This window comes from Hippopotamus amphibius, chromosome 6, assembly GCF_030028045.1.
Source record: "Hippopotamus amphibius kiboko isolate mHipAmp2 chromosome 6, mHipAmp2.hap2, whole genome shotgun sequence".
In the NCBI taxonomy this organism is placed as follows: Eukaryota; Metazoa; Chordata; class Mammalia; order Artiodactyla; family Hippopotamidae; genus Hippopotamus; species Hippopotamus amphibius.
The window spans coordinates 151,534,284-151,549,949 of record NC_080191.1 but is presented as its reverse complement, the minus strand read 5'-3'; the positions used below and the strand labels follow the sequence as shown (position 1 = coordinate 151,549,949).

The 15,666-nt window shown below is 33.1% G+C and overlaps 1 protein-coding gene across 3 annotated transcripts in view; it reads right to left on the bottom strand.

Annotated features, from left to right (window-relative positions):
- NAALADL2 (N-acetylated alpha-linked acidic dipeptidase like 2) overlaps positions 1-15,666 on the bottom strand; it is a 1,304,194-nt gene that overhangs the window by 362,833 nt on the left and 925,695 nt on the right. For all 3 annotated transcript variants that reach the window (XM_057737701.1, XM_057737703.1, XM_057737702.1), the window contains 2 exons: positions 6,890-6,982; positions 3,735-3,940 (listed from right to left, as the gene is read on the bottom strand). In XM_057737701.1, the coding sequence (XP_057593684.1) occupies positions 3,735-3,940; positions 6,890-6,982 (299 nt within the window). The remainder of the gene's footprint in view (positions 1-3,734; positions 3,941-6,889; positions 6,983-15,666) is intronic.

The following is a 15,666-nucleotide window of genomic DNA, read 5'->3' as shown; positions in this document are numbered from 1 at the left end:
TTTAATGTAAATAAAAGTAGCATATTCCACTTTATCAGTTACATGTTGAATAATAAACACTTCCCACCTAAAATCATTACATTGCACAATGCTTTTATTTTATTTTATTTTTTTGATGTAAAGTGAACCCATACGATTTAGTAGAGTACCCAAAGGTCATAAAGGGGTTTTAAATAAGGATGGTGAGGAATTTCATGTATAATAAAATATTTTAAAGCATGTTCATGTTTCTGAAAAATGTAAAATTTTAAGAGAAAATGTCCTTATATGGTTAATATAGTATGAGGTTCAACTTCAGAATACAGGATGGAATATTTGCTCTAGTGACAGCATTTAATTTTATAGTCATTGAATTAGAGAACAGACATGGATAAACCACTTCAGTGTTTAATAAAACCAGCCCCTTCCTTTGAAGTGTTGAGCTACCTTTTGCAAAAAAGCAGCTCTTTATTCTAAGCAAAATAGGGCATAATACAATTGTGGCCCTGCACATATTACCTGAAATAAAACCTGATGCATTTCACCCATGTTAGTAGAATAAAATGATTGAGTAGAATACTTTTTCCACTTCTCCACTAAACCCTACTTCCAAAAATTGAAGACCACTGATCCTATTTATAAGGTACCACTAAGAAGTCCTTCTGTTATTTTCTTTCTTTACTTGTACAAATATTTAATGAGCAGTTTTCATGGTGGCAGTTCTATAGATATATCCTAAAAATTATATTACTTGGTGTCTTAGAAACATATCTCTCTTCTTCCAACACTATCATATGAAAGTCTGCAAAGGCTTGTACACTTAGCAAGTTAATATTATTATTCCTAGTTTATGTTGAAAATTCAGCTATACCTCTATAAAAGAGGTAAAAAGACAATTTATTTAAAAATAAATATTTTAAATAAATAGAAATGATGAACTTTAAGCTAAAGTACTCTGCTTTACACATAATACTGTTACTAAAAATGTTCATTATTACACAAGAGCTATAGAAAAACAGCTTCTGTTGACATACTACCACACTGACAGTGTCTATATGTCAGTCCATTTAATTCTCATAAGAACCTCACAACATAGGCATTAGTGCACTCACTGGAGGAAACAAGTCTTAGAGAAGTTAATCTTGCCTAAGACCACATAATTTAAGGTAGAGAGGATTTGAATTCAGATTTCTTTGACTACAAAATCTGTACTATTTCTTCAGTAGCTTGAAGATGAAGGTTCTTCACAGGAGAAATGGTACTTTTTAAAGAACCTGTTTAGTAAAATTTTATAGTTTTCCTCAAGGATCAAAATCAGTAGAGTCAAATCTCTAATCGCTATAAATTCCATTTGCCCAGTATAACCTAATCCTTTTAATTACAACTCTGAACTTCAAGGGGTTCCTATGCAAGCACAATTAGAAAGGGCATTATGACCTGTCAACAAGTGCTTTCCTTACTCATCTTCATTAGGGGATGTATTTAGTGCACAAACTGGTTTCATCTAAAAGAAACACTTACATTTTCAGAAGGAGTAAGTTTGATAAGAGTAGACAGAATAGAAATTTTCTAAATTCCTCCTCAACCAGATTGTTACCAAAAGGATTTATGAACTCTATTGAAATAATCTAAGATACAGTAATTTACAATAGTACATTTTATGAGGTATCAAATCTATATATTATTCACCATTTTCTTTACTGATATATTTTTCCTCACCTAGTCAAGGAAAAAAGCCAGAAAGTGATTGAATGTATAATTAATTGTGAAATATGCATACATACATATAATAAATTCTCTAAGACAGAGGTCCCTAACCTTTTTGAATAGGATGAATCTTTTCTACCATAAATATTTTTTCCTATAGACTCCCACAGTACAGCAGTTGTATTTTTAGTATCTGTTGATTGAGAAACTATAAAATTACCAAAGGGTACAACAGAGTCAATAAACAAAATATTTTATTACCAACAAAAATATTTACTTAATTTGAAAATGTCATTGCTCACACACACACAAGGCCACAATACTGAACAAATTTGCAGGTTACCATGCATGATGCTCAAATAAATTCAAGGACTATTTGCAATACACTTCCCCATGCAAAGGAGCTAGGGGTATTTAGGAATTTAAGTTAGGAATTACTAACCTTACACAAGCCTACTTTGAGAACACAGATTAGAAATACACATGCTAATTTAGAATTAACATGAATTGACTATGAAAGTTATTAGACAGGGAGAAGGCTGCATGAGACAGGAATAAATTTTTGGAAGGAATCTTATAGACATTTTCTTAAAATGTGCCTTATTGTTACAAGAAAACTAAAACATTGTTTTCCTTATGATAAAAAAAATTCTGAATTAGTAAAATCAGCCCAGATAACAAATATACTCCCCAAATTTTTTTTTAAATTGTTTATGTCCTTAAAGTAAAGAATTTAGAATAGAAGTTTGAGAGATTGGTTCAGTTATTAGATTTTCCATCTTACTAAGAATTTGTCAACTTTAAAAGGTTCTGTCAGCAATGGAATTTCTTTATTTGAATTAGTTCTTTTGAGTAATGGGAAAAAAAAATTTGCAAGACTAATTTGAATACAGAAAAGCATTTCAGTTTGCAACGTGTGAATCTTGATAAACATTACAACCGTAAAATTTTTCTCATTTTGAAGACTTCTTTTCCTCAAATTAAAAAGCTGTTTTCTATTTTCTTTTGTATACCTTTTTGATTTCTCTTGACAGCCAATAGACATTTTATCCTTTTTTTTCTGAGTGATTAAATGAAAAATGAAATGAGAATTTCTCATTATATATATGGGATTTTTTTCTCCAAAGCTGAAGCAGTATACAAACTAGGATATCAAATGGTTTTATTTTCCTAGCTAAACTTATGTAGGTTTTTTCTACATATTTCCATTAAGCTTCTTTTTATAAAATCATAAAAGTAAATAGAATATCTAAGAGTTTATGATGTTTTTATTGTTGTTAATGTGGCATCAATCCAAAGTTGTCATATCCCATTAAAAAACACAGTGCACTTGTGAGACAGACATATCAGAAATATTTGAAAATATACTTCAGTTATATTCTAACTGTGATCCATTGCACACAAGATTTCATTTGAACAAAGGCTTCCTAAGGTAGTTAGGCAGGTAGGCAGGTAGGCAGGCAAGTAGATAGGTAGAGATGTAGGTAGAAAAGAAGGAGCAGGGGGGTGGGGTGTAAGAATAGAGGGAGGAAGAATAGAAGGGAGAGAGGAAAAGAAAGGGGAGAAGTAAGAAAACTGTTATTTTGAGTCCAATTTCTGTACTGTTTAGGTAAGGTATAATGCTAAGTTAATAAACATTTAACATACAAGATTGTTTCCTAATTCTAGAAAATTGCTACAAAATTAAAAAAAAAAAAAAGTAATGGTATGTATTACTTGATCCTTTCTTGTCCAGTGCCTGTCAACCTAACAAGAAACACAATGACCAGGTAAACACACTGTGGGTGTATCAGAGTCTGCAGGTCTGGTAGCAACAAGAATAAGATGGTTGCAGATCAGACACGTTCACTGGGTCCAACTCTAATTCCCTATCATTCTTAGAGGTGCTCTCTGCCAATGAGCATACTACACACCCTGGTTGAGATGCACACTCTTGTTCATGGCTTCATCAACTTGATTTCTTTGTCTACTTTAGTACAGAGAGGGAGAGCGAGAAAGAGTGACTGTGCAATTATGAGAATGAGGCATAGTAATTAATGTACATTTACCTCTGCCCATTCATATGACCCAATACTTCCAAAAGCTGTTCCTCCCCATGAGCAGAAAACAATAGTGCGATCGGGTCTCCACCCTCTCTTAACTCTTAACATCAAGGCCCGGATAAAAGCTGTGATGATGGCAGTGCTGCTGGCCCATTCTTGTCCATTATAACTGTACGCAGTATGATGATGGCTGCCAACTATGATATAACGGTCTGCAAATAGAAGGAAATGAGCCATTAAAACACAATATAAACCTTAACAATACATTTAATGACATTTACATAATCCTATTGCACAACTGAGCAACAATTATGCAAAATTGTTCTAATAATTAAGATTACTTGAATATTTTTCACCCACTGTCTTGATTCACACATCTGTGTATATCAAAGCATAGGCAGCTGCTGAACTCATTCATGAATCCAAAGCTTAGATCCATATTACTGTCCTCTGCAACATGCATATTAATTAATGAAGTATACAAATACACCACAATGAAACCCTTATCTAACATTTTGCCAGAATCATAGTGAGAAGCGCCCTATGAACAATGTGTATATGCTCAGTAAATATTAATGAACTATTCATACATTTGAAGGAACAGATATTCAGCAGCTGTAAATATTAAAAATGTGGTAGTCATGTATGGATTTTGCAATAAATGAAGTATTTACGGAATCAGTTTCCACTTCCAACTTAGAGTTTTAGCCCCTCTCCTTGATCTGAATGAAAAAAAAACATTATCATCAAAAGTCATCCAACTGACTGGAGGACATGGGGTTGGGGGGGCGAAGGGGAAGCTGGGATGAAGTGAGAGAGTAGCACAGACATATATACACTACCAACTGTAAAATAGATAGCTAGTGGGAAGTTGCTGTATAACAAAGGGAGATCAACTCGATGATGGGTGATGCCTTAGAGGGCCAGGACAGGGAGGGTGGGAGGAAGTCGCGGGAGGGAGGGGATATGGGGATATATGTATAAATACAGCTAATTCACTTTGGTGTACCTCAAAAGCTGGTACAAGAGTGTAAAACAATTATATTCCAATAAAGAGCTTAAAAAAATTCATCCAACAACTGTTTCTTTTTCATATATTTTATTTCATATAGCCATACAAAATCCATTAGATACATCACTAGAAAGTTCTCCATGACACATGGATGGGTTCTGAATAATATTTATTACTGATGATTGTCAGTAAATAAGGTAGACTAAAAATGTATCTCCAGAGTTTCCTCTGATTTTGTTGTCAGTGAATGTTGTTGGTACTCAGCTAAATTCACTTGATCAAGTAGCCCTACTATCTATGTAAAAAGATTTTTCTTCATTAAGTGTCATTTCCTTCAGAGATGTCCCATAGCTTGATGGTTAAATGTACAGAGTTGAAAGTCTTCCTGCTTGGGTTTGAATCCAGGCTATTGAGCTTACTAGTTGTATGATTGTAGAAAGCTTATTTAGGCTCTCATGCCTTGAATTCTTCAACCATAAAATTGGAATTAAAAAATAGTACATACATCATTCAGTTGTTTTGAGTTTTAAGTAAATTACTATTTGTAAGGCATGTTGCATAGCACCGGACACATAATAAGTACTGTACCTATGTGGAATGAATGAATCACCCCTAGGCTTTATAGAATCAAAAAGCTACTTTACAGAAAACATCATTGTGTGAAGCTATTTTAGTTTTCCACACTGATATTGGAACCAACAATGAATTTTATCTGTCTACAATTTATCAAAATTTAATTAATGGTATATACAATGTGTCTGCAATGTGGAATTCATTCACTCACCTCCCAGATATGTATAAAGATTCTGTTTGGAATTGTTTGTATTCTAGATAAACCATATCTAAAAGGCTTAATACTAATTGATGGTTATTTCAAATTTTCAGTCATTAAATAAGAAAATCATGTGAATGAACAGCCAATATTTTTGAATTTAAATAAATAAAATTGAGAAGCTTTACATATCATACACTGAGGAATACCACTAGTAAATCATTTAAAAAAATTTTTTTTCTACATTGAATTTCAGTAAGGAAAGCTTTTTTATCCTAAAGCTAGTATAATTTTGTATGATTTGGTTTTTCAAAAATAACTAGCAAATGTATCAAAGATGATAAATATTTCTAATGCTTCAATTAGAGATCCTTATGATGGAAATTTGTTGAAATGCAACAGTAACAATTTCCAAATTCATTTATATCTTGTATTTAAAGATATTATGATCAGAGGTTGTTCAAACATTGCTACTGTGTCCATGAATTTTTCAAGAGTTGGCTGGCAGGAAGCTTGGCAGGGATGTAAAACTTGATCTTGAAATTTCCTCTGTTAGCAATTATGGGGTCAATTTGACTAAAATAATGAAGAAGAATAATTCTCCAAGGGGAACTTGAGTAAATATTCCAACCAAATAAATAGAAGTGGCACAAATGTACTAAAAGACTATTGCATTCCATGATGTATAACAAGCATAGCAGACAGTAATATGTCATTCAACCTCACGATGTATCCAGAAGCTTTGCTATTAATTGTTAATTAATATGTCAGTTTTCACATTTTTAGCCTAGATAATATCATCTGAAGATTCCATAAGCATCCCATAACAAGATATAAAATTATTTAAAATTTATAATGTGATCCTTTTTCATAAGCACCTTCAAAACCTAAAGCCAGGCAAACACTAGGCAGAATTGTTGGTGGACCAAGGGTCAGAGATGGGACATAGACTAACACTGAAAGATTTGAGGACCAAAACTTTTATTTTTTAAAAACACATCATTAAAACTAAAATATTTCCTTTTTAAAAAGTCTTTTCTCGACAAAAATAAAACCTTCAATAGTGTCATAGTGAAAAAAGAAAACACTGGTTCCTATAGCTTTTACGTACAGGTACATGCCAGTTTAACAAATTTAAACTCTGTTTTCTCAGTTTTGTTTTCCCTCTTACACTCTCTACTATGACTTATCTTTGAAGAGATTTGGAAAGAAGGAATAAAGACCTGCTTCTTAGTTTTATATACCACCCCTTAGAATGGTACAAACTTGTAATTACATCTAAAGTAGGACATATAACTATGCTATTAAATTGTTACAGAGCATTTTCTTGTGATATTTCATATAAAGTGAAGGTTATAAATACTTGGCTCTACTTACCTGGAGATGTCAAGCCCTTTAAATATCCAATAACATTAGTAATTGTTTTGAATTTGGTGACTGTTTGAATTTGCATGTTGATAATTCTTTCCTCTGCAATAAATAAATAAATAAATAAATAAATAAATAAATAAATAAATACTTGTTTCTCTATATTCTGCTGTTTTTTTCCTCAAAGCATTCAAATTTATTTAGCCAGTATCATCAAAGAATTCCAAACAACCGAATTTTTTCTAGATAATCAACGTTATACCTTTTTGGCAAATATTTATTTGAAATTTTATGTAGACATTATTTCAGGTGCTTGTTATGTAATGATGACTAAGATACAATTGCTAGCCTCATAGAAATGCAGAGCCATAAAAAGGTAGTTCTGAATCCCACATTAAGAACTGCAGCGGGGTTCAACAGGAATGCACACAGGATAAGACCTCAAGGAGATGTGGACAACTCATATTTTTAACAAAGAAAAAAAAATCAGATAAAAATATTTCCAAAGAATTTTAAGTACTTGTCTAGCTTCAGAAAAATAGCATGTGAAGATAATTTAACCTTTTCTGTATGATTCATTATTACATTGTCACTTTGAAAACTGTAAAGCATTACACAAAAGAATAGAGATTCGGAAAGCTACACTCATTTTTAAATACTGGACTTTTCATTTCTACCTGTGTTTGAAGGTCTCTCACCTCTCTTCTAAATCTCTGCCAACTGCCCTGCCTCTCTGACTTCTTCTATTTATGCTTGATATTCAAAAATTTTGACAACAAATAAGGCAAAGAAACCAATCAGAAAGGACTTCGGTCACAGCCCTGAAGTGGTCTTTGAAGATCTTTGGTGATGACATGTGTTAATCCTGTATTTAATGGCTCCTGGGAAGGCAGAGGACTGGGGGTGATGAGTGAGAAGGTGGTTTCTCTAGGAGAGGTTCAATGGCAGCCAAGTGGTACTGCTGGGGAGGGGTTGGCAATTAGAAAGCAGCTAATGCAAAGCAGACATGCTACACTGACAGGGCTTCAAATGTCACTTCTTACTACTAGATGAAAACTGTTATCATTAATAAGGTGCTTCTTTCCTTGAATGTGCCCTACTAACAATCTAAATAGAAAATCAGTACACTAAAAAAATTATAACTAAAACAAGAATAAAGAGACCTCACGCACCTTAGAGTGCCTCATATATGAGAAAAGGAAATCTGCTTAGAGCCTGAGTATTGTGGTTCTAATTTAGGTGCTATGCATTTTTGTTTGTTTTTTTAAAACAGTATACTTTTTTTTTAAGAGCAATTTCAAAATACAAAAAAAAAAAAAAAAAAACTGAACTGAAAATACCCTCTCTCCCCTGCCCCTATTATTAACATCTTAGATTAGCGTGATCAATATCTGTTAGCGTTAATGAGACAATATTAATACATTAACTAAAGTCCATAATTTATATTAAGGTTCTCTCTTTGTATTGTACACTCTATGGGTTTTGACATATGCATAATGGCATGTATCCACCACTATAGTATTATATGGATTAGTTTCATTGCCTTAAAAATTTCCTGTGCTGCACTTGCTTATTCTTTCCTCCCTCCCTTCCTCTTGAGCCCCAGGCAACCACTGATCTTTAAAACATCTCTACAGTTTTGGCTTTTCCAAAATGTGATACAGTTAGAATCATATGTTTGTTTTAAATTATTAATTCCTTGTTCTAGGTTTGTTCTGAATAGTCCAGATAAATGAACTTTAGATGAGAGTCATGAACTTAGAGTTGTTGTTTTTAATACTTTCATTTTATTTTTGAATTAGATACAGCTGAAGAATCTTCTCTGGTTTTCTAAGATTCAATATTAATTTTTTTTCAAATGCATCAGTGAGAAAATCTTATAATATGTACAAATGTATGGCAAATTGCTTGAAACATTATCTTTTGTTAATATAATGCCTTACAATTTATAATACCATTTGCACACACACACACTAATTCTTATTGGATCTCTCTCCATGAAGCATTAATAAAGCTGCTGTTATATAATGAGTTCTACTTTATATGTGGATTTGTTTTTATGCTTGCTATTGCATTTCATTTTAACCTGTGCCATACTGTTTTAATTAATATAACTTTATCATGAGTGAAATAGTGGGTCCCCTACCTCAACCACCATCATCATCATCTCATTTAATTATTATCCAGCTTGGCGGGGGGGGGGGGATTTATGGAGCACTATTTTCATATAAACTTTTATATTAGTTTGTCATGTGCCATGAAAAGACATTTCAGGATTTCATTAGGATTGCATTAAATTAATGAACCCATATGAGAAAATCATGCCTTTATCTATGAATATGGTATGCCTCTCAATTTATTTTAGTTGATTTTGTGTCTTTTAATGAACTTTTATATTTTTATTTAAAAAAGGTTTGCACAACTATTATTAAATTCATTTTTAAGGTTTTCCTGATTTGTTAACAAAATACAGCATTTATAATTATTTTACTGTGTATAAGCATGTTACTTAATTTCATATATTAGTCTTACAACAAACCTTCTCGTTAATCTCCTATAGGTTTCAATGGTTAATCTATAGGGTTTTTATTTTTGTTAAATTCACTGTAGACACATACCAAAAAAATATTTTTGTTTATTCCCTTTAAATCTTTATAGTTTTTATCTACTGCTCTCATCATTTTGTCTAGGACTGCCAGTGTACTGGAATGGAGGCAGTAAAAGCAGCATTGCTTGGTTCTTGCCTTGTTCTTGCCTTGCCTTGGTTCTTGCCTTGGTTCTTGCCTTCTACAACTATTTTTTTTTTTAGTTGTTTGCTTAAGTTGTTTTTTAAGTTATTTCTGGGAAATTCCCTTTATAAGGAAGAGCACTTTTGTTCTTCCTTTGCTAAGAGGTTTTAGCATAAACAGATGTTGAATCATCTTTTGAGATAATTGCAAGACTTTTCACTTTACAATGTTAAAAAATGCATATACTCCTGGAATAAACCCTTCTTGGTCATGGTATATTTTCTGTCTTTGGTTACTAATACTTTTAGGATATATGTATATATATTTATAAGTGATTTATTGATAATTGTACTTCTCAATTTTTTATTGTCTGATTTTGATATGTGGATTACACAACCTCATAAGTGTTTAGGGATCTTTGCTTCTTTTCAATGATTCTGTAAGAGTTTATGTAGCACCGACATTATCCATTTTGCAAAGGGGAGTTAGTGTTCATATATAACACTTTGGTTCTGGTATTTTTTTGTGTCTGTTGGCAGAAGGAGTACATTTTCACTCAACGTATATTTTTGTTTTATTTCACTTAATATTTACAAATTATTATTAATGAATGTAAGTAAATTCAGATTTTTACGTTTATTTCTTCTAAATGCATTTAGCTGTTCATTTTATTCTTGTTTCAAAAAATAACTTGCTTATAATTTTGTTTTCCTTTTCGATTTTTAACATCAGTTTACTTATATCTCTCTTTTTTCCCTGTCATCGGTTTTACTAGAGTTTAGCTAATTTATTAGAATTTTCACAAAACCAGTTTTAGGATTTGTGGATCCTCAAAATTTTTTTCTTTATTTTTTGCTTCAATATTATATTCTATGCTTATTAGTGTCTTTGTTAAATTTTGCCTGAATGTATTCTGTTTTTTTTTTTTTAAACCTAAATTCTTAAGTTAAAATGCTTAGCTCATTATATGTATTTTTTTCTGAGTAGGATTTTTTTTTAAATGTTTATCTTTATTTATTTATTTATTTATTTATTTATTTATTGGCTGCATTGGGTCTTCATTGCTGCACACGGGCTTTCTCTAGTTGTGGCAAGTAGGGGCTACTCTTCATTACAGTGAGCAGGCTCCTTATTGCAGTGGCTTTTCTCTTGTTGCAGAGCATGGGCTTCAGTAGCTGCAGCACATGGGCTCAACAGTTGTGGCTCACAGGCTCTAGAGTGCAGGCTCAATAGTTGTGGTGCATGGGCTTAGTTGCTGCACATGTGGGATCTTCCCAGACAAGGGATCAAACCTGTGTCCCCTGCATTGGCGGGTGGATTTTTAACCACTGTGCCACCTAGGAAGTCCCTTAGCTCATTACATTTTAATCTGTACACATGCATTTAAGGCTACAGATTTTCTATGTAGCTGAAGCACATTAATTTTGATATATGGTGTTACTGTCTTACAAATTCTAACATTTAAAATTTCTATGATAATTATTTCTATGATAAATGTATTAGTTCAAAGAATTTTTAAAATATTCAAATACAACGTGTGGGTTACTGTTTTAATATTGATATCTAGCTTAATTTAATTATGAACTGAGAGCAAGGTCCATATGCTACTGGTAGTCTGATTTTATGTGAGATTTGATTTTCAAATCAAGCTTGAAAACTGTGTGACTATAACTTTATTAACAGTTCTACACATTTTCTCTGTTAATTATTGAGACATGTTAAAGTTTCCTGTATCATGACTAGTTAGTTACATGTATGCAAGTTTGGAATTGCTACAACTTCCTGATCTCTATATAGATTTTATAGAACAATTATTCTTTATATTGTCTCTATCCCATTGTCTTCCCTAAAGTCTCCCCCTATTAATATAACTATTCCATCTTTCTTTTGCTTAATATTTCTCTAATACATATTTTCCCCAGCATTTCATTTGCTTTTGTCGGGCATCCCAGGGGCTTGGGCACAATCTTTATACTAATTTTTTGGCTTGATGTTTCTATATTACAATGTTAGTGAAAATTCTGAGCCAGGATTTTTTATTTCTAAAGGCATTTGAAAAATTTTTTAAAAATTTGTATCCAGAGCTCAGGCAAAAGAAAGCTTTTCTTCACTAGTGGATAGATTTCTTTCTAGTTTTTCTACTTCATCTCCATGGCCCTGGTTAGTCACAACTCCCTGCTCCGTACAGGCCTATAACCATGTCTTTTGTCCCCACGTGAGTTCTATATTCCCACTCTAATTTACCTAATTCACTGAGATCCATTATCCCCCAACACCAGGCAACCATAGAGTCAACTCTTCTGCTTATTTCACTGATTTTTCATTCTCTCTTCATGTTTTCTTCTGGACATTTTACTTTCTTTTTTGATAAAGGCTTTTAAAAACATTTTTTCTTATATTTCATACAGAGTTCCTAGACATTTGGATGGACAGATTTCAAATTATTTTACCTGCCCCCCTCTACATCCTGAGGTCTAAGAGTTTTATTTAAAAGAAACACAGAGGTCTGAGAAAGTGAAGAAAATCTTTTTTTGCAAGGATATTATGATTACATTGATTCTTTCCAACTAACAGAAGGACTTACTTATGTGTCACAGGGCCAAGACCAGGTCCAAATAATGGCATGCAACCTAGCAAAAAGCAGCTTTTCATCTATTTATTTACATCCCCACACATGATGTTGGTCCTGTGTTGTTTCATAGTATTCCACACTTAGGTCTGAAAACGACTGCGCATAGAGCCTGTTTTCCTTCACTAAAAGCAGTACGATGATCACACTTTCAATTTTAATAATAAATATCAGTAAAATCCTGGATAAACTTTCATGTTCACATTCCTGTTGGCATTACTAATTTAAACAACCCATTGGTAAAGCAACATTACCCTTCATAGCAATAACATTAGCAATCTTGCACTTTGGAGTTTATCCTACAAGAATAATTGTATTCTTTGCAGTATAATTATAATAGCAATTACAGAAAACAACATAGATTTCCCAAAAAGGGAAATTACTTAGAAAATTGCAATAAAATGTGTGGCTGTTAAAATGTAAAATAATATGTAGAAACATGGATACACTATAAAGTGGAAAGAACAGAATACAAATACAAATATACAGATATACATAATGGTTGAACTTAGGTAAACTGTATATTTATGGACAACACATTTAAAAAGAGACATTAATAACTGAAACATAAATTGGGTTAGGAAGAGACATTTCTCTAAAGAAGACATACAGATAGCAAAGAGGCATGTGAAAAGATGCTCAACATTGCTAATTATTAGAGAAATGCAAATCAAAACTACAATGAGGTATCACCTCACAACTGTCAGAATGGTCATCATCAAAAAATCTGCAAACAATAAATGCCAGAGAGGGTGTGGAGAAAAGGGAACCCTCCTACACTGTTGGTGGGAATGTAAATTGGTACAGCCACTATGGAGAACAGCATGGAGGTTGTGTAAAAAACTAAAAATAGAGTTGCTATATGATCCAGCAATGGGACTGGTGGGCATGTATTAGGAGAAAAACACAGTTCAAAAAGATACATGTACCCCAGTGTTCACCATAGCACTATTCACAATAGCCAAGACAATGAAGCAACCTAAATATCCATCAACAGATGAATAGATAAAGAAGATGTGGCACATATATACAATGGAACATTATTCAGCCATTAAAAGAATGAAATAATGCCATTTGCAGTTACATGGTTGGACCTGGAGATTATCATACTAAGTGAAGTAAGTCAGACAGAGAAAGACAAATATATGCTATCACTTATATGTGGGATCTAAAAAAAAATGATGCAAATGAACTTATTTACATAACAGAAGGAGACTCAGAGACTTCGAGAAAGAACTTATGGTTACAAGAATGGGACGGGTGGGGGAAGGGATACATTGGGAGTTTGGGATTGACATTTACAGCACTGCTATATTTAAAATAAAATGCCTTCCCATGAGAAAGAAAATTAGGAGATGTGGAAGGGGCAAGATCATATAACTGATAAGCAAAGGAAACATAGATGATGAAAGAAGATCCACAGGTGTTTGAGATATTGGAACTAGCAAACGAGGACTTTAAAATAACTATACTTGTTACCTAGGGGCGTAACTGGTGGGGGACTTCTGTGCATGCTTGTTATGTTGTTTCTTCATCTGGGTGCTGGTTACATGAGTGTGTTCAACTGTGAAAAGAAATTGGGCTATACACTTATGATTTGTGTCATTTTCAGAATATAAGTCACATTTAAATGAAAAGGTTTAAAAGCTAAAATTGTTTGACCTAATGACCAGTGGCTTAGTTCTGAAAGACGTGTCTATAAAATACAATCCATTAAAAACACAGAACCTGCAAAGAAATTTTTTTAAAAAAACTTATGTAGTTTTAACAGAGAGGTGCTATAAATGTAAAACAAGGGTGAAACACTGTCATAATGAGGCTTGGGCAAACCTGAACTCTGGGCATTTATTCCTCTTCTCCAAATCCCCAGGGATGGTGGAATTAAAATCTTAAAGAGACTGTCTTCTCCTCAGAACACTGAATTTCTGAAAACTGAGGCTTCCTGGTGAACCAGCAGAAAAAGAGCCAGCCTGACTTTAGCTCTGCCCTCCTATAGGTCACAAGAAGGTGGCTAATTCCTCCAGGGCAACAGGAACTCCCAAACTAAAATATCTAGATATCTGAGATCCACACCCTCATAAAGGAAAAGTTAACACAATGAACACATATAATACTCAAAGTAAACATATTAAAACACATAGTACATTAACTTAAAAATATGCATTGTAACCAAACTACATTAGCAATAAGAAACAACCTGAAAACATTTTTCTTTAAAAGAGGAAATAAGAGGTATGAAAAATAGAATCATTGAAAGATATATACCAATAGGTAGGGAAAGTAGAGAGAGATGTTAAGAAATAGAGAGATATAAGTGAAAATAAATTCAAGATCTAGAAGATCAGATTCAGAAGTTTTTCTAGGAAACCACAGAAAGGAATGAAAACTTAAAATGTAAACATGCAGCTAAAAGATATAGTGAATAGAAAGAGGAGTTCTAGAAAGAACACCAGAAGAAGGAGGAAAAACAAGTGGAAGACGGAAAATAGTTGAAGAAAATATTTATTCTTATTGTTATTTTTCCGGAAAAGAGAAAAAGCATCTACATACTTTAGCACAAAATTTAAAAGCATGAAAGACAAAAAAAGAAAAGAAAATACTAAAAGTTCCCCAAGTCAAAAAGCAGACTGCTTACGGGAAAAACAAGAATCAGGTTGACAGCAAGCATATCAAAACAACATAATGTAAGAAGGTCATAAATTAACATTAAGAAATAAAAAATAGTGAGAGGAATTTTGAACCTAGAATGTTTGGCAACAAGGAAGTGAGGGCGTCCATCCTTGGAATAATGGATGTATCAGATAGGGTAAAGCTACTCTTTAAATATTCTATAGCATGTAGAAGCATTGCAGTAGATATACATTTGACAGCATGGATAAATATTAACTACAGACTGCTAAATGAAAAGAAAAAAGTAAGAAAGAAAAAATGTATTGCTGAAGAATATTTATGTAAATTAAACACTCATGTACTCAAAAATAATGTATGTTTTCATCCTCTTCCCTTCCTTTCTCTTCATGAATGAATCAGTCCTAAAGCCATTATATGGGTTGGCCAAGGTTAGCATCTCTGACAGTGGCAGTAGAAGATGATGCCACCGTGGGCCAGAGCAAGGGGTTGAAGACCACGTGAGGAAAAGAAGGCATCCAGGTGGGTTGGAGTAGTTTAGCACAGGGTATCAGGGCCCAAGCGTGTGTGTGCGTGTGTGTGTGTGTGTGTGTGTGTGTGTGTGAGAGAGAGAGAGACAGTAAGTCTGAATATGGAAAGGAAAGCAGCTGTCAGGCACAACAGGGTAAAGAGAGAAGTCATTAAAGCTGACTAAGCTTATCCCCACTTAAGAGCTGAACAACACAGTGCTGGAGCTTGAGTGGGGTGAGGAAGCTAAATGTATCGCGGGTGAGGAATAGGCAGAGCACTTGATATAGGAT